At 38.8% G+C, this 18,996-nt stretch overlaps 3 protein-coding genes across 3 annotated transcripts; 2 read left to right on the top strand and 1 right to left on the bottom strand.

Moving 5' to 3' along the window:
* Positions 1–270: 270 nt before the first annotated feature.
* znf511 (zinc finger protein 511) lies at positions 271–2,913 on the bottom strand. The gene is made up of 6 exons (XM_026308932.2): positions 2,691–2,913; positions 2,520–2,587; positions 1,586–1,787; positions 1,340–1,464; positions 709–978; positions 271–409 (listed from the first exon to the last, which is right to left on the bottom strand). Exons 1-6 carry the CDS (start codon positions 2,832–2,834, stop codon positions 337–339), a joined length of 882 nt encoding a protein of 293 aa, XP_026164717.1. The 5' UTR covers positions 2,835–2,913; the 3' UTR covers positions 271–336.
* Positions 2,914–4,361: 1,448 nt separating this feature from the next.
* adam8a (ADAM metallopeptidase domain 8a) lies at positions 4,362–13,066 on the top strand. The gene is made up of 25 exons (XM_026308883.2): positions 4,362–4,450; positions 4,615–4,724; positions 4,824–4,897; positions 5,002–5,080; positions 5,808–5,884; positions 6,264–6,483; positions 7,024–7,101; positions 7,250–7,318; positions 7,995–8,164; positions 8,270–8,351; positions 8,472–8,614; positions 8,728–8,905; positions 9,007–9,096; positions 9,253–9,448; positions 9,536–9,617; positions 9,720–9,900; positions 10,005–10,091; positions 10,173–10,257; positions 10,591–10,702; positions 10,829–11,024; positions 11,319–11,366; positions 11,472–11,528; positions 11,635–11,685; positions 11,790–11,870; positions 12,201–13,066. Exons 1-25 carry the CDS (start codon positions 4,405–4,407, stop codon positions 12,243–12,245), a joined length of 2,637 nt encoding a protein of 878 aa, XP_026164668.1. The 5' UTR covers positions 4,362–4,404; the 3' UTR covers positions 12,246–13,066.
* A 108-nt stretch (positions 13,067–13,174) lies between these two features.
* spef1 (sperm flagellar 1) lies at positions 13,175–17,335 on the top strand. Its single transcript, XM_026308947.1, has 7 exons — positions 13,175–13,351; positions 13,470–13,581; positions 13,713–13,860; positions 14,065–14,110; positions 15,180–15,264; positions 15,357–15,462; positions 15,931–17,335. The coding sequence occupies exons 1-7, from the start codon at positions 13,243–13,245 to the stop codon at positions 16,042–16,044; spliced, it is 720 nt and encodes a 239-aa protein (XP_026164732.1). The 5' UTR covers positions 13,175–13,242; the 3' UTR covers positions 16,045–17,335.
* The last annotated feature ends 1,661 nt before the right edge of the window (positions 17,336–18,996 follow it).

The raw sequence follows: 18,996 nt of genomic DNA on the forward strand, positions 1-18,996 counted from the left end.
AAAATATGAATACTGCTTTGCACTGCGTCTCATTTTTTAAAAGTAAGTATTATGCAAAGTATTTTGATTTGTTTTTTTGTTTTTTTTTTTTTTGTGAAAGCTCCTACCAGTAAAACACTGGTCAACAGTATCCCATATAGTGTACTTTCTTTCGGAAAGTGATATGAGTATAAGTTTATATTAAAGGCAGACAACCGTGATTCACTGAAACATTGAGTAGAGTTGGTTACATTTTTTGGCAAAAAACATTTTATTTAAGGACACAAACAGCAAACATACTGTCTTGCAAGACATGCATATTACGTTGATCTTAAAAAGAAAATCTCAGTTCTTGTGTCATTTCCTCCTTCCCCGCCGCCCTCTGAAACCTCGGATGGAACCGTGACCGAAGCACACAGTTGTCGGAACCCTGAAAGACAACAACATGGCTGCTGTCCTGTATCTCACACTATCATTTAAATTAATTGGTATTAAAGATATTACACATATTCTAATTGTGTAATACTTTGAAATTACTGAATTCTTCCAACAATTTTTGACCCAATTTTTGTAACTGCCTGAGTTTTGCCTTAAGAAAACTGGAAACTTACAGGTGGCTAAAAATTTGCCTTAAATTCCCAAAGATACCCATAAAATATCCTGAAAATATTGGCTTACTGTTTTTAGCACAGAGCTTTCCAGCAGACTTGTTCAAATTTAAACACTAACCTGTAGGAGTATTGTGGTTTCAGTTGATATGTGCTTGTGCACGCTGTATCATGAGTTGCAGTACAAAGATCTGCGTGCTCCTCAGTAGAGGCAGACTTTGCCATGGGAGCAGCTTCTTCCTCGGACGCATGCGTCTCCATGGATTCCCCTTGCTCGGGTTGGTCAGACAGCCCATCACACATAACCTCACACACACCCTCAGATTCACACACATCGTTTACTACCTCCATGGCTGCTTGTTTCTGCTGCTGTCTCTTCATCTCTTGGGTTCTAATAAACATACATGTACATTTAATAAGAAAAAAATTATTTAACACTCACTTAAGGCTTTTAACTGTAGCTGAGTTTTTAAAGAGAAGTTACACATTAGTTTCAATAAAGCAGCAAAGCGAATCTGACTATTTAACTTGGCCTAACATTTTACATTAACAAAAGAATAGAAAGTTGTCAAAGGGAAATATAAACAATGTTTCACCTCTGCAAGAACATGGCAAATTATTCAATATTCAATTTGGGTTCTGTTTACAATAACAAACATGGACTCTCCTGGACTGAAAACTCACATAGAGTAATAGTCCTAACAATATTTTGCTGCCATCTAGTGGACAAAATACAGAACATACAGTCTTACCCTCTGTCTTTTTTACTTTTGTCAAATCTGAAGTCTGGAGGATACTTGTGGACTCTTATTAGATGATCCTTCCTGTGTTTACTAGTCCTGAACTTCTGTCCACAGCCCTCCACTAAACACTGGTACTGAAATATATAAAAAATATGAAAAGAGTGTCTGTCAACATCTTATAAACTTATTTTAATATCATTTACTGTATTTCTACAATAAGGATGTCTGTTGTTTTTTTTTTTTTTTTGTATTTACCATGTCCTGACTTTGGGCAAGGATAGCGAAGAGAGAGTCATGCCACTCCTGTATGTGAATGTCCAGGAGCCGGCCACTTGGCAGAGAGCGACGGCAGGAGCAGCACACATGTCTGTGCAGGGAGTTGTAGTGGTGCTCATACTCCTCCAGCGTACTGAAGACTGCACTGCAGCCAGAGATGTGACAGGCAAAGTCTGACACACTAATAAAAGACAACAGGAGGAAAAAAAATGACTGACAGCCCAACCAGCACAGAGTGAAATAAACAGCTCATTAGAAAAGAAATGATCACTTAGGATGGAGATCTGTTTTTGCTGGAGATAACAGAAATATAGATGTTGCCACAACCACATTATGTCTAGCATGACTATAATGAAGGTTGATATTAGAACATAAAGTAATAGACTACGTAAGAGCTTTTTTAGACTAAACATGTTTCATTACATTAGATGTGAAAAACACAGCAATATTAATTTGTCAACAAAAAGCAAACAATAAACAAAACTATAATAATATCCAATTAGCTATAAAACTATAAGCTTATGGTTTTGACTTCTTCCTTCCTATCATGTGCCCAGTTTTTTAGACAAATAACCAGTTTAATCTGTAAAATATCATATTAAATATCATAGCTAGGATAACACTCAAACCAGAGTTAGGTACAATGATTTCATGTCATATTTTTGTGCTATTTTTTTGTTGTAATTGTTTCACTTAGTTAGATTAAACACTGTAGGTTGAAAAAATTAAAATAACTGATCTTTTGTTGTTTGTTAGTAAACCACGTAGCTAGTTAACTACTAACGGCTTATGACAGCTATCTTCCCATTGATGGACTATAGGCTCACTAACTAACTAGGCTAACGGTCTGTTAGGCTAGACTAAGCTAGCGTTAGCCAAGCTAAGAGATGTAGAAATAACTTGGTGCTCAAACCTGAGTGTTGGTTTGTCGTCTGAAATGTAGAGGTCTTGCAGGTACATGTGTCTGAGAATGTCTCCATCCTAAAAAACAGCAGCCAAATACAGTAACGTTACATCCCGGTGTCTTTCTAGTACCGTTACGTGCCTCGCGTAAGTAACGTCCAGCATGTTGTTGCTAAGTTACCTCAAACAGCTCGTGGTCCTTGTGCACGTGGATCACCTGCGGGGTGAAGGTGAACGGGTTCACCTCTGCACGCGCATGTGTGTTTCCGGCCGGGTCGTCTTCCTCCGTCAGCCGTCGGACGAGCGGTTGCTGCATCGTCTCCATACGTGTGGATTTTCTTTTGAAGGTAACGTGATCTGAAACTTCACTGCCGCAAAGTAGCTTTCTGTTTTGGTTGCCGTTGTCGCGGAATGATAACGCCATTGATCATTTTCAAAACAGATGACGTGTGCTGGATTTGTCTCATTGGTCCATTACAGAGATACGTCACTGCCGCGGCCGCGTTCGACAGCTCTTTACACAATAGGCTGTCGCAATCTTTGAGTACAGTTACCACGGTTACAGGTGTTGCGACACTGTCACTCAGCTAGATAGATAGACAGATACTTTAATCATCCCCCATGGGGGAAATTCAGAGGTTTTAAATTCAGCTCTACATGTTACAATAGTTTCTTTATAAGACTTTTACGAGTGGCGATCTTTCTAGTCTTTAAGACAATAATTTCATAAAACTATGGACATAATTTTAAATTCACCTACAAACAGGTCCCCATGACACCATTCACACGCCTATTCAGTTCTCTGAGTCTTAAGAGGAATTACTAATTTAGGGTCAAGACTGTCTGACTGTGACACATACAGGACGACACGTGTCATCATGCTGGATGACACTGATACCTCTGTAGTTTTTTCTGTAAACATTTAGAGATTCATGAATAGAGAATAATAGATACAGGCCTAATATACAGCAAAATACTGAAAATGTCCACCTTTATACAAAGATACAAAACATTTTAATCCACCGGATAAATTAACTTAAACGTCATTTTCTGTTGGATTGAAATAATGACTAGCTTAACTAAATCAATACATTCGTGACAATAATATATTATAAGCTAACGGTTTGAACATTTCTTTGAGTAAAACATCCAAAAGCAGTACAAAAGTCTGGTGTTTTGCTACCACAGCAATGCAGTAGCCTAAAATTATTCATTTCCATGTCATACGCTACATTTACAGTTATCTGAATATTGCAGTGCAATTTGAAAGCAAGCCTATAGAACTGGGCCCTATGAAAACATAAAAGGTGTCTGTGACTGACCTGTTCGGCGTTTGACCAGTAGATGGCGACAAAAGTCGCACACAGCTTTGGTACGATTGCTGTCTGCTCAAGTGGTTTATTATGACCCTGGACAATAGATGTGTAGTCTAGTTAGTATGTTTTACCCAATTGAATCTATCCATTAAACATATCTACATGCAACTGCACTTCAGTGTTACTTTGTCTGCCATTTAATAAAGAAATGTCATTGTCACTATGAGTAGGCTAGCAGGGGCAATAGGAAATAGATTAGAGCCTCTTGTAAAACAACGAAAGAGCTATACTTAGTAAACTGCGAGATAAAACTTTCATTTTATTTTAGGTTTACTCGTCAGATAATATTCATAAATTCTCTCATAATTTAATCTTGGCCAGCTCAGCGTCTCATAAAATGCGTAGCAATTGATGTTGTAAAATAACTTTTTACAGGCTCTGGTTGCTCTCGCTTTCTCAGCCTCAAATGGTAATTCTCAGGATGTTACACAGCAGAGAGGGGCGGAGTGATAAAACCCTCTGTATATCCAGCAGGCTGCCAAGTAGCACACAATGACAGAGCCCGTCCGATAGAGCAACATGCTATATTCTGGATATTTTATATGGATTTTCTTCTCTTCATGGGGTACGATCGGTATATATTATCTTTCTTTTTCTTTTTTTCTTTCTTTTTTTTCTTTCTCTCTTTCTTTCTTTTTCTTTCTTTCTTTCTTTCTTTCTTTCTTTCTTTCTTTCTTTCTTTCTTTCTTTCTTTCTTTCTTTTGTCTTACAAAGTGTCCCTACTTGCAGGAATGATTGCGGGCAGTGCAGGTACTCTTCCTCATGTGATAAAATATCAAACAGTGATTCCTGAGAAAGTGAAGGACTCATCTCTATTTCGTGATGCTTCCACACAGCAGGTAACACACAGTCTACTGTAGAATTTTATCGATGTATTGAAGAATCGTTTCTAACCATTTTAAGATTACATTAAAGTATCTTCTGCTCTGTGTGTACAGTCATACCCTGATGTACTACAGTACTCTTTGACAATTGCAGAGAAAAACTACACACTGCACCTGGTAAAGAACAAGTAAGAAAACATGAGATGTTTGATTTCCTCTGCAGGGTCCACACATACTGTACTTTGCTTCTGGATTTGTCAATAATATTGACATACAAAACTGTTCTTTTCAGAGATCTTCTTGGGAAAAACTTTTCTGTGACACACTATTCTGATCAGGGCACCCAAGTAACAACTACTCCAAAGCTTAGGGTATGTAGTTTTATATTCTTTCACTGCAGTTTCACTAACATTCACATAATCCCTTCATGCATGTCCAGCAGTGTTTAATACAATTGTTAAAAAAATATGTTTTTGATTATAAGATCTTTGGGAGTGTGTCTAATCAGTCTGAATTGCCGTTTAGTTTCACATCACTTATTTTGTTTGAATTACTTGCACATCGTATGAATGAATGAATATCCTGTGTAACCATCACACCCAGTTTCAGTGGTTTGATAGATTTCCTTTCTGTCCTGGGTATAGAACTGTTAATTATAACAAAAAGGAAAAATATTTTATTAATAAATCTGCAATTGAATTCTTGGTTACAGTATCTTTAAAATAAGAGTTTTCTCACCAGTATTATCTAACAGTATTGCTGTTAAACACAAATAACATAATTGCATAAAATGTTGTGGACATTTTCTTCTTATTTCATAATATCAGATATCATTAAAAAACTTTAACCATTTTGTAGTTTCTCAAATACAAAGTTCCTCATTACAAGTGCCACCAATCACAAAACAATTCGGTCTTATGAGTCTTACGTGGAAGAGGAATTGACATATTAGGTCAAGATTGTCTTTCCCTCTGACTGTGACACATACAATACATCTTATTCTCACATTTTTACACTATGATTGAGATATTTGGCAAATCAAAGTGTGAATTCAAAGCTCTCCTTTGATTCTCTGAAAAATGCTGGATGTCTGTTTAGGATCACTGCTACTACCATGGACACATTGTGGGAGTAGAGGACTCCTCTGCCAGTGTGGGACTGTGTTCAGGAATAAAGTGAGTATTTAAGCTGGACTGTAAATTTATTTCATCCTCTATCTCTTATTACAAAAGGTTATTGTTTCCTAGAATAGATTACCAAATTGAATGATTGCATAATGATTTGGGACAGTAAGTCTCTTACTTGGACACATGACCAGTATGTTCAGTCCAAAGAGACATCAATTTCCTCCATCATGAAGAGCATTAGGACCACATGTAGTGCAGACTTCTCTAATTAAAGCTGTCTTCCTGCTGTGTTAGTCTCAATAAGTGTGGAGTAGTAAAAATCATGACAAACAATGTTGAGTTCATTTTAGATCTGTTTGAGAGTTAGACACGCTGAAGAAAAAGTGTTTACCTCTGTCCACTTTCAAATTCCTATTTTGCATTGCAGGGGGTTTGTGTATGTCCAGGATCAGATGTACCTCATTGAACCTCTGGTGGGAGAGCAGGACAACAGACAGAGCTCTAAAGCTTCTAGAGACGAGGGTCCTCATGCTGTTTACAACTACAACCACCTGAGGAGGAAGAGGAGCTCCTGTTCCCATGGAAACACGACCACTTTCTATGATCACGGAGCTCGTCCGTCTGGACTGTTCCAGCTCGGCAGTCTGGTAAAGACACACAGTGTGGTCACAAACAGATATACACCAGGGTCTGAAGCCTACAGCTGATAGCTTTGGACTCAGACTGCTAGTATCCAATATTTTGTGCTACACTCTTACATTTGACCAATTTATGCAAAAAAACAAGAAAAGTGATATGCAGTAACACACTACTGTTATTTATTGCTCTGTAAATGACTTTTGTAGAGTTCTGCTGCATAGTAATTCTGTATCTGTATGAAATGAATTATTTTCCATTGATATTTTATAGAATTTTATAGCATTTTTAGCATAAGAGCTCAATACAATGAACTGAGATATATTAAAAAAAAGCCTGAACAAAGGGAACATGGTTAAAAACTAGGGAAGACACCAAGAACATGAGTGATTTTACTGATCCTTTTAATATATTTGGAAACTATTACCAAACCTGTAACTGTAAGCTTCAATGTGCAAATATTGTCATACATATGCATCAAAATAATTCTGTCGGATCATTGTAATGTTCCTTTTATTGTTGTTCTATCTGTCACCTTTTGTGTTATTCAGAAAAGCAGAGCCCAAACCAAAGACCATAGAGTAAAACCCAGGACAGTGGAGTTGGTGCTGGTGGTCGACCACACAGAGGTTTGATCCACTATTTTCCTATCTCTGTGTAGTCTATTATTGCAAATGTAGTCTATCAATTACAACAATAAGCTTTTTAACCCCTCAATTTATATCTGAGAGATTTAAATTGATTGCAATACTAATTGAAATAATAATTTCTTTTTAGTATAAGAAGTTTGTCAGTAAGAAGACAGTAGAGACCAGAGTTCTTGAAATAGCAAACCATGTGGACAAGGTATGTTTGTTTCTCTGCAGTCTATCTATTCAAATGAGTCAGTCCCGTTAATGTTTTTGCTCAGCAAAGAAAATCCACAAATCCTGGGAAAAGTAGCCAAGACTGTAAAATAAGATTTAAATGACTGCAAAAAGCTTAATTTTGTGTAATTTTTTATGCAACTTCCCTTCTGGTCTAATAAAGTATCTATTTATACCTGTTATTAAGTAATTTAGTTGATTGGCTGCAGATTGGCTACATTTTTCTCACAAGCAGCGCAGGCACATGTCCAGCAGTTCATCAGACTTTACTTTCCTTGTGGACTAAATGGAAGAAATCTGTCCTGATACTATTTGTTCTTTTACTGACTGGAATCTGACCAATAATAAGGAAGGAAAAGTTCTCTCACTGTGAAGATCTAACTTTAACTGTGAATCTTCACACCTAAGCTGAAAATTTTCACACATATCACACAATCCTTCGTGCATACTCTAAAAGAGTAGAGACAACATGAATGTATCATCAGGCAGCATTACACACAATGGTGGTTTCCTGTGACGGCATTATAGAAGACATCAGTTCTGTACTTTGGAAAACTGTGTTGGACTCACATTCAACAACAGTGATATATCCACCTGACAATTCACTCAGCTTTTTGGGAATTCTCACTTTGTGCTTACATGCTGCTCTGTTTCAGCTGTATCGCCCAGTGGGTGTTCGTGTGATGCTGGTCGGTGTGGATATCTGGTCATACAGAGATCAGATAGTGGTCAGCACTAATCCTGAGCTCACCCTCGGTCGCTTCCTTGAGTGGCGACAGCGGAACCTGCTGCCCAGGACCAAACACGACAACGCACAGTTCATCACGTAAGACGCTGATGTCGTCATCTTCTCGCTGAAAGAAGCTCATTCTGATATGTCATACTCTGTAATTGTTGCATCTATAAAGTGTTTCACATCTTCTTTTTTCAGAGGTGTGGATTTTGATGGCTCCACTGTCGGCTTAGCAAACACCAATGCAATGTGTACCTCAAATTCTGGAGCTGTCAATGAGGCGAGTATAAGTTTTTCTTTCATAAAAATGTAAAATATCTGTGTAAAAATATAGAAATAAGTGGGAAATGAACGGGAGTCATGTGATATTCATTTCTGTTTTACTTCACTTTACACACAGGACCATAACACTAACCCAATAGGAGTGGCCTCTACAATTGCGCATGAGATGGGTCACAACCTAGGCTTGTCCCATGATGCTGAAAACTGTGTCTGTGGCTCCTTAATATCAAAAAAAGGCTGCATCATGGCTGAGAGTGTTGGGTAAGCTCAGTTTCCCACCTGTGAATGCACTACCCCAAATCCACTTTTGCTGACGCCAAAGTAAAGATAATACTTATCTTTTCTTTATGTGTTCTTGCTATCTCCTCTTCTAGCCTTGTGTATCCACAGATGTTCAGCAGCTGCAGTCAGGAGCAGCTCAGCAGGTTCCTGGAGGAGGTGAACCCTGCCTGCCTGCTGGATATTCCCTCTACTAATCGCATCCATGGAGGGCCAGTGTGTGGAAATGCCTTCCTGGAGCCTGGAGAAGAGTGTGACTGCGGTACTCTAGAGGTTTGTGCACGGTGTACTCACACATATGCACGATCATTTAAACAAAGCACACAAAGAAGAATGAGTATGTAATGTTTTGTATACTTCTGTCTGCTTCATAGGAATGCAAGAATCCCTGCTGCAATGCCACTACCTGTAAACTTAAAGCAGGAGCCCAGTGTGCAGAGGGACAGTGCTGCCAAAACTGCCAAGTAAGTAATACTCACTATGCCATTTCTAGATGAGTGAAGTCACACTGACACTAATAGTGTTACCATATAGCCAGACACTGTCTGACTGGGCCTTCTGGCTGATTATTCCTGAGAGTAGTTGGTACATTACCATCTGTGTTTCTCTCCGCTCTGCAGCTGAAACCCACAGGCAGTATCTGCCGACCAAAGACAGGAGACTGTGACCTGCCAGAATACTGCACAGGCTTCTCTGCATCCTGTCCCACTGACGCCTACACCCAAAATGGCCTGCCATGCAACTATGGAAAAGGATACTGCTACAACGGACAGTGTCCTTCACGGCAGGAACACTGCAAGAGACTCTGGGGACCAGGTAAAACATGACTCAACTACTGTACTTTCATTCTGTCACATTACGACTTGACAAGACAGCCATCTCATTTGTTATGATTGTGTTTAGATGCTGAAGTAGCTGCAGATGCTTGTTTCTACCTCCATGGAAACTGCAGAAAGTCCCTGTTTAGCCAGAGATGTTTGAGCCGGTATGTAATCAAAAGCCAAAACAGCCCCATAAAGGCACAAGTTCATCAGTGTTGTATATTGTATTGTTGGTTTTGGGGATCATTGCTTTGTGATTCTTACAGTGATCAGTCCTGTGGGACACTTTTCTGCTCTGGAGGCTGGGAATTTCCTGTGACATCCAGGAAGTTATTCTACAAAGTAGGAAATGGAGACATCTGCAATGAGGCAACTATGAACCCTGAAGATAACTACCCTGCAGATCTGGGCATGGTACCTACTGGCACCAAATGTGGCAACAACATGGTGAGGAAACTGGTGATGCTGTCGACAGCCATCATGAACAAAATCTGCATGGACTGCAAACTTATGAACCCAATTTTCTTACATTGTATTTATGTGTCTTTCAGGTATGCTATGATCAACGGTGTCAAGACATCAAAAACTTAAAAGCATATGGAACGAATGACTGCTCTGCGAAATGCAACAACCATGGGGTAAGAAACTTGGCAACCTTATGATACTTGCAGCATACTAGATACATGACAGCGCCACTGACTGAGTTTGATCTCTGGCAGGTTTGTAACCATGAGAGTAAGTGTCACTGTGACCCTGGCTGGGCCCAACCTTTCTGTGATGTGCAGCAGTCAGAGCTACCTAAAGGTATTGTCCATGTTATGCTTGTTGATCCTCATATTGACGCACTGATAGTCAGTGTCTGTGTAGCTGCTTCTTTATATGCATGACCTTTTTATGACCAAGATTACACATGACTGTGTCTGTAGCCCTTATGCCGTTTCTACCGAGATTTAATCCTCAGAATAGATTTCTCATGGATTCTCAAACAATTGTGCTCTGTTCTGATAAGGACAAACAGAATTTCCCCATCAGTCCATACAAATGCAGTAATGATGCAGTGAATTTTGTTTCCTATGCTCATTCTTGACTAATAAATTAAAATTGTTGTATTCACGGTGTTTGTTTGTGTGTGTGCAGGATCAGCTTTGGTGGTGTTTATTGTGTCACTCGGGGTCGGTTTACTTCTGCTATTGGTCCTGGTTATTGGGAGTTTGATTTACTGCATCAAAAAAAGACAACCTGCGAAGAGGTAGAGAAAGAACTTCACTTCTTCCACTCCATAATAGATCACTACCTTATGTACATTAAGCCAAATAGACAAGGCCTTTTGTCTTGTCTATCTTTCATATTAACATTTTTGTGTATTTCTTTACAGATGCTTCCAATCTACCTCAGGACAGTTCAACCCATTGTTTCGTTCAAGCAGCACACGGGGCAGCCCTCGTCTTGGGACCACACACATCAGCCAGCCTACGTTTGTGGAGTCTTCAGCCACTCAAGCCTGTAAACCTCTGTCCTCTCCTGCCAGGCCACATGCCGCAGCACTGAAGCCCAGCAGAGCAGCTCCAGAAGTGAGCTTCCATTTTGATCTAACAGCTACTGCACCAGGGTGTTGCAGTCATACAGAGACTAACATTGCTTCTGTCACCTTTATTATTATTTAGACCAGAAATTGTAGTTTGACTCTGAAACCATGTCATTGTAGGGATTCGTTTTTCTGTAACATACAAATTTGAAGCTACCAAAACAGCAAATGTGTGCCTGTTAAAGTGTCCAGACCTACTAAGGGTTATGATAAAAAAAAAAAAATATATATATATAGTTAAACGTTTGCTTTTACTTATTTCTGTCTCTGTCCATTGCAGCCACCTCAGAAACAACCAACTGTGCCTCATTCTGCAAAGATTCACCAGGTAATCCCATCTAGTGTTTCGGTTTTATTCAACTATATCATTATTTATTCTATATCTAGAATATGTCTACTGTATTTCAACCAGTAAATAAATGTTTTTCCTCAGGTTGTAAGGCCATTTATGCAGCCACCAACTATTTCAAACAAGCCAATCTATACTGAGGTAAAAATGTGATACAGAATTTGGCAATATTTCTTTTGTTTTGTTTTTTTCAAGGAGACTGTTTTTTAAATTGATGTGCTCATTTCTGGGTCTCTTTTGTTGTTAGGTTAAGCCATTACCTCCATCCAGACCTCTGCCACCACTTGCAACAAAACCAGTAAGTGCCATTACAAGCCATTTAACCCACAATTTTTACATATTTGCATTCACACATATATTTGTTCTTGTCATTACCTGAAATGTGCACATTTGCTTTCTAAGGCGATGAAGCCAAAGCCCCCAATGCCTCCAGTGAAGCCAAAGCCCTCTGCAGTCCTGTCTTCACTGCCACACACTCAGCTGGTATGTATTCAGACAGCAGCCAGAGTGAGCCAGACTTTCCCAAAGTCTTAGCATTCAAACATTCCTGATGTTATTCAAAGCATTCACGTTTACAAAGACGTCTGTGGTTTTGGGCATTGTCCCAACATAGCAGTGTAATGAACAGGCAGTGGTGCACTGTTAGTGAGTAAGTAAGCACATAAACGTCTCTCCACCAGTGAAATGATACAAGATAAACACAGTGAAATAATAATCTGCACATACAACACAGCTTGGAGAAAGAAAACTGCAGTTGTGCTACAGGAACCTCACACAAAGAATGTGTGCAAACACTATTTGTTGTTTTTCTAGCTTGCAGGGAGAATTGTCCTGATGCCCCCAAGCAGACCCAGATGACAAAGGGAATAAATCAGTCTGGTGTATTTTGTCTTGGAAGTACATACAAGATGCTCTGGAGATGCTTGTCTGTTTTAAAGTGGAAACAAGAGCCACGTAAGAGTCAGCAACAAGAAGTGACAGAGCTTTTTTGTCATGATGGCCCACTGAGGATTACAGATGTCTGTGTCTTTTTTATGTACGCTGAGTCTTCATTAGGCTGATAAAAACATGAAACCCTGTATGACAGACTGAACTGTGCTTTTTAAATGACAAATGGTTATGCTGCCATGATGCTGTTTTTTAATTTGTTTTTAAGGGAAATGTCTCTCTGCCTTGATCCTGGGATATGTGAACAATTTACAAGGCAATTGCACTATCAGTACTGTAACTGTTACGATTCCCTCACATAGTTTTGGTACTACTTTTCCAGGAAATAATATTGTTGAGGGATTTTAAAATGTGGCATCAAAATGGGCACTTTACAGATTTTTAAAATCTAGGTTGTGTCACAAAATATGACCTATTCTTGAACTTTTGACCTACATATGCTTGACTTTTTTGGGACGAATCATTAATGCAACTGTTTTGTTTTGTGTTTTGTTTTGATACACGGTGGTTGTAATTTTTCAAGGGATTTTATATTGCATATCCTATGCACCAGACATAAATCACTCAATCCTTCCGGCATGATGCCAATGGTTATGTTTTTTCCTTACAGTGATTCTGCCTTGATTTGTCCTGCAAACTCTGAACTGAAACTGTTTTTGAATCGTTCCTATTTATTTAAATCTTCATTTTTTTCTGTAAAGTTGAACATATAATAAAAGTAAAACACCTTGTGCAGTGTCTCAGTCGTTTTTCTCTGTTTATACGTCCAGACGCCATGATCGTCGTTGCCATGGTTAATTAGCGGTCGCCTAGCTACGCTTTAAACAACCCCTTAGCTAAGGAGTTAGCGTTAGCTAGTTTTATAAAGCACTTTGGGTCCTTACAAACTGATGTTGCTTTAATAATAATGGATCGAGAACTCAACGAAGAGGAGCTGCAGGATTTGTACGCATGGATAGACAAAATACCGCTTTCCCGGCCAAAAAGAAACATCACAAGAGACTTTAGCGACGGAGGTAATTAAGTTTGTTTTGGTTTTTCCTAGCAGTTCACAGAGAGGTGGTAACAGGCATTAAATATGAGCACGACCTAAAATCACCTACTGACTCTGACTCTCTGTTGAACCCTCTCAAGTGATGGCTGCTGAGGTGGTAAAACATTTTTTCCCCAAGCTTGTTGACCTGCACAACTATATTTCTGCAAACTCGACGCCCCAGAAGTTCAGTAACTGGAGCCTCCTCAACAGGCAAGATAGCTATCTGTTATTTATTTATTTATTTATGTATTTGTTTGTTTGTTTGTTTGTTTATGGATGTAGTGATGAGAAGCAAAAATGAAAATTAGAAACATATGTATCTTTTCTCCCCCTGTGGTCAGGAAGGTGTTTTCCAAGCTGAACTTTCATGTGCCCGAGGAAACAGTGAAGAGTCTTGTACTGAGCACTGCAGGAGTGATAGAGCCTGTACTGAGTGATCTCAGGGAGAAGATAAACAAGAAACTGGAGCACAAGACTGACAATAACTTGGTGTGTGCTGTTTGTTTATGCGTGTGTTTGATTGCGGACATACATAATTTAAGACGCTTTTTTGTGTTTTTGAATCCCAATAACAAAATATGCATTGCTGAAATCATAAAGCTATCATAATAATAAATGTGGGCAAAGTATTGTAAGTTGAAGAAAAAAAAAACATGTGTTGAGCTTTTTTTTTTTTTTTTCTTTTGAACTCAGGATTTGGAATATTATGACACCAGGAACCAGCAGAAACCTCATGCAGGTAGAGTTGCTATTCTGTTATTGTATTTTTAACCAACTCATACAATCTGCCAATTAATGATCTTAAAAATATTATCCTCTGATCCACATGGCTGCTTTCATATTTAATCTTCCATCGTGTCACAGGAAAGTTTTTTTAAAAATGTAGTAAAAGTTACAAAACTTTGATTAGGTCAGTGAAATGACATGGTTTGGAGAGACTGAGACTGACAAATTAACAAAAATATGTTTTGACCTTATGCCTTGCACATGATATATCCTTATTTTAGTGTTATTTTGGGAGTGTATTAGCTGACACAACCAAACCACCAACCCCAGAATTTGCTTTTTTTAGCAAGTGGATGTAAAGTTTAGGCTTGGTGCTGTCTGGTCAGCTGACAGACACAAAATCAGCATATTCAAGACAAGCTGAGGTGTGTTTGTGTGTGAAAGGACTCTGGAGGATGATGCTACCCCTGAAATGGCACTTTTCCAAGGTCTACTCTACTTCCTGCCTTTTGCTGCCTGTCTTGATTTTGTCAGCATTTATGCCATTCTAACAACTCCTAATTAATCTTTCCCAAAGATAGCAGTGACCACACACAGACACAAACATATCTTCATTTAGCAATGTCAGACAGCATTGATTAGAAAATGCCACAACCTTTAGGGAATGAATCTGTGACATGTCTCTCTTCCATTTCCCTCACCTAATCCATCCGTTAAACAAGCCTATAAAGCTGATCTCAGGCCTCTCTGTGCTCTTTCCTCTTCCATCTACACTCCATCCACTATCAGACACACAGCTCAGGACCCCATATCAACTCCCCACATCACCAGATGGCCTTTATTGTTCGGACCTGTGTTGAGCCCTGTTGGCTTTAAATGCCTCCTGGCTTTCCTTTTTTGCCATCTTCAAATCTTACTTGCCTGTTTCTATGCCTTTCTGTTCGCAGCCAGTGCCAATCTGTTTCCTACCCTCTTCTCTTTACCCTATTCCTGTCCATAAAATGTATTGAATGGATCTGTGCATACTTTTATATTCACATTGTAGTTGGAGAAATGTTACACTTTTGTTTTGTCATGTTCAGAAATTTATCAGACTGAAGAAAAACATCTGGCTCGCCTGGCAGGAAGAGAAATGAAAAGAGATGAAAAGAGCAGACTGAAAAATGGGTATGACCAAAAATTGTTACTTTAATTTGATTGATCATTAATCAGTAGCTGTGTTTATGGTAATAATGTGTCATTATTTTTAAATTGTATAGTAAACCTCAGCACACAGGGCAGTTGTACACAGATGTGGACCCTGCTTTCCAACTAATCCTGCAGGAAAAAGAACAAGCTATGATGGCTTTGCAGGAGACTGTAGAGGTACACACACACACACACACACACACACACACACACACACACACACAGACACACACAGAATCCAGGAAACACATGCTGCTGACTGGTAGACCATCTGCAAATAAAATCATCTTCCTTTTTGAAGTCGTGTAGGGAAATAGCTTTGTCATACAAACTCATTACCTGTAATGCTGTTGCAGATGTGTGTGTGTGTGTGTGTGTCTGTGTGTGTGTGTGTGTGTGTGTGTGTGTCATAAGCTGTGTCAGCAGTGGTCAGTGAGTCAGTGATGGCAAAAGCGGATATAATGGGTTTTTTTTCCCCCTTGAGCATGGTCATAGTTTCATGTTAAGAAAGAAGCAGAATAATGACAGAAATTTGCAACAGCTCAAACTTCGGGAAGTTTCCATCAGTGATATAAAAACAGACTTAGAAATAAACCTCTTCAGGTTTTAAAACACACATTTCCATCCTCCTTTGTGTGTGTGCAGATCCTGAAGATGAAAGTTGAGAGGTTAGAACATCTGGTCCACTTAAAGGACATGCGTATTGAAGACCTGACACGGCATCTGGAGACATATAAAACAAAAGGCAATACAAAGTAATATAAACACACACCAACAATATGTAAGACACATTGACACACAGTTATAAGATCATTGTCCTGGCAGATAAAATGCATGACACCTGTGGAAGAAGACCAGTGGAATAACAGACATCATGTTTTAAAGCAATAAACACATGATGTAAACTGTTTTTATGAAGCAAAATCAGGATCTGGTAAATTTATTTCTCCTTATTTGCTACACTAATATCAATTGAAAAATGTATAACAGTCCCATTGTTTCGCACTTTTGTACCACGAGAAGTCACATTTCAAGAGGTTGGGGTTTATTTAATTTGATATTGAAATGTTTTTAATATCATGATTTAACACGTGCAGTGCACCAACTATCTTCTGTATAATGGAAATATTTTTGCATACCTGAAGATAATGCAGTCCCCGTGAACAAAATGTTTAGTTGAATGAGATTCTGCTGTAAATTATGTATTGTCCTGTTTATGAAACATAAATAGTTGCTTTGTTGTGAGGACTGTGTAGACTGTGTAGTCCACTTCTGTACGTTTACACAGCTTATGATTTTTCTGACTGCTCAGTAGATCCAGATAGTCTGTGTTAATATGAGCAAAGTGTTGCAAATGAGCTCTGGAGACAAACTGCTGCAAACAACATTACATGCTGTGACATACACTGTGACTGTCACTTCCTTCCCAGTCTTAAGTGATATAATTTCTTGTTCCTCTTTATAATGTGATAGATCACAGTTATTAATGACCTAATTTTCCACAGTTCAAGTGTCAGCTCTCAGAATGAATGTATGATGAAGCCATCAGTTGACCAAATATAGTAAAACATTGCTAACTTAGCTCACATCCTGTGTTGTTTCTGATGAAATGTATACATTGCCTCACTTTCTGAAGTACCAGGTCATGCAAATGAGATGAGGTTAGGTGGGTTGCTCCTTGTTATCAAATTACATCAGATAAGAGCTGCTGGTGGGTGCCCATCAGTGTTTGTCTTTTCCCTGTCTTGTCTTTGATCCTACCCCCTATGTCAGTGTAGAATAACAGGAGACAGACGACCTGCTGTGTTGTCTCAGGAGCAGCTGATCTTCTCCAGCTGCCTGCTGCTGTTAAAGAGGTCTGCTGTGCTGATAACATTCATGCTACCTAATCAATCACCATTATCAAGCTTGGAGCAATGTAACACTGAGGTACAAATCATACAGGTCTTAGTATTAGTTCTGAAGTGTCTCTCATCAGTCCATGTAGGCAGCATTTAGACTTCTCTTACACTCTTTTTCAGCTAACTACAAATTAGGTCAATCAAACATTCAGGAATACAGAACACTATAATGTTTATTATGTGTTATGAAGTTAACAGTGTAAATGTGGGTTATACTGATGTACCGGTTTTCTAGCCAGTCAATGTTGGCCAGGCTGCAAACAGCAATTTGAATTAAAAGTCCATCATGTTTGTACTACCATTTCATTTTCTTTCCACATATATGAAATGTAATTTGATGTTTTGGGACTAAATTAAGCCTTAATATAAAAGAACATATGCCATCCCACTAAATATGTGTAGTGAATCGCCCTGCCTCCCACTGCTGCTAACCCACTTAACATAATAAATGGTTCTATTTAAAAGATTTTTCCACTTTTCCACCCTGTGTGTGTGTGTGTGTGTGTGATGTGTCATTTACTTATTTGTTAACAATCTGAATCACCCTGCTTCTGCTGACCCACTTAACATAAATGTGTGTATGTGACTTTAAAAACTCTAAAGTCTTTATTAATTTCCATTGTATTGAAAGACTGTGACATATACATATTTAGGTATAATCTGCCCTTTAAATATCCCAAACATAATGAGTGAGCTCAGCCGTGAAAACAAGAAAATGTGTTTTCAAGAAACCAACATAAAATGTCAGCAGTCAGTACAAATTACCAAAACATTCACAAAACTACTATGTACTGCACTACAGGAAAAGTTAACAACAGCACAAATGTTAACCAGGACTTGACAGCATTGCAGACCACAGTTTTCAATGATGAATGTTATTCTGACTGTTCTTCTTCATAAATACAGCCAACAAAATTTACAGAGCTGGAAACAATTAAATTACAATTAAGTGCCTTAGAGTTAAAACCTAAATTGTGCATCTGACTTGACTAATGCCTACAAAATCCATCCTGAGGATCACCACAAAACTGTTGAGGAGGTTAGACAAAAAAAGGACAGACAGACACACACATACACACATAGAACAGGAATGTGAGAGAAAACTGCAGAACAGAGCAGCTATTGACACTGATGAATCATTTTCAGGATCACGCTGCTGTTTGGGAAGTGGATTTACAGTCATTCAATGAGTGATGAGGGGCCACACCCTTGTCTCTCTGGGGAGGGACAGATCCAAGGTAAATTCAAGGCAAGAACTATCATAGTGCAGGATCTGACGAGTTGAACTTAGGGACAAAAGGAAGGAAAGAGGGGTGCTGGCTCATCCAGGACACAGCGAATCTGGCCTTCACCCTATTTCCTGAGAGGGGAGGCTTTAAACATGCTGACTTCATAAGGTCAACACCAAATTAGACCACTTCTTTGAAATGAGCACAAACCATCAGACACCCAACCCTACATAGTTAAGTAAACAAGATGAGAAGTGAACTTTATTTACAATCACAAACACACTTTCTGTATTTCTCACAAATTCTGACATTAGGAAAAAACAGATCTGGGATCAGACTAAAGCTAAACACCCTCTTATAGAAAGCAAAGACTGGTGGTTTGGCTGTGAGAGGAGAAATTTCTGAGAAGACTGAGAGGTCACAAGAGGAAGCCATCCCTAATCTGGTCATTCAGGCAGTGGTCACACGGTCTCACACACACTTCGAATGCTTCTTGCAAAGCCTTTAAAAACAGACTTGAGGTTTAGAGTCATTCTCCTTGGATGACCATTTCACAAACTCAACTGACAAATATGTGTCAA

This window comes from Mastacembelus armatus, chromosome 15 (assembly GCF_900324485.2).
Source record: "Mastacembelus armatus chromosome 15, fMasArm1.2, whole genome shotgun sequence".
Classification (NCBI taxonomy): domain Eukaryota; kingdom Metazoa; phylum Chordata; class Actinopteri; order Synbranchiformes; family Mastacembelidae; genus Mastacembelus; species Mastacembelus armatus.

Excerpts from the sequence above, each read along its gene's own strand:
- znf511 (XM_026308932.2), bottom strand. The coding sequence starts at position 2,834 with ATGGAGACGATGCAGCAACCGCTCGTCCGACGGCTGACGGAGGAAGAC. Across the intron at positions 979-1,339 it reads AAAAGTAAAAAAGACAGAGG|AACCCAAGAGATGAAGAGAC; the intron begins GTAAGACTGTAT and ends TATGTTTATTAG. Across the intron at positions 410-708 it reads AAACCACAATACTCCTACAG|GGTTCCGACAACTGTGTGCT; the intron begins GTTAGTGTTTAA and ends GTTGTCTTTCAG.
- adam8a (XM_026308883.2), top strand. The coding sequence starts at position 4,405 with ATGCTATATTCTGGATATTTTATATGGATTTTCTTCTCTTCATGGG. Across the intron at positions 8,615-8,727 it reads ATCATGGCTGAGAGTGTTGG|CCTTGTGTATCCACAGATGT; the intron begins GTAAGCTCAGTT and ends CTCCTCTTCTAG. Across the intron at positions 10,703-10,828 it reads AAAAGACAACCTGCGAAGAG|ATGCTTCCAATCTACCTCAG; the intron begins GTAGAGAAAGAA and ends ATTTCTTTACAG.
- spef1 (XM_026308947.1), top strand. The coding sequence starts at position 13,243 with ATGGATCGAGAACTCAACGAAGAGGAGCTGCAGGATTTGTACGCATGG. Across the intron at positions 13,861-14,064 it reads ACAAGACTGACAATAACTTG|GATTTGGAATATTATGACAC; the intron begins GTGTGTGCTGTT and ends TTTTGAACTCAG. Across the intron at positions 15,463-15,930 it reads CTTTGCAGGAGACTGTAGAG|ATCCTGAAGATGAAAGTTGA; the intron begins GTACACACACAC and ends GTGTGTGTGCAG.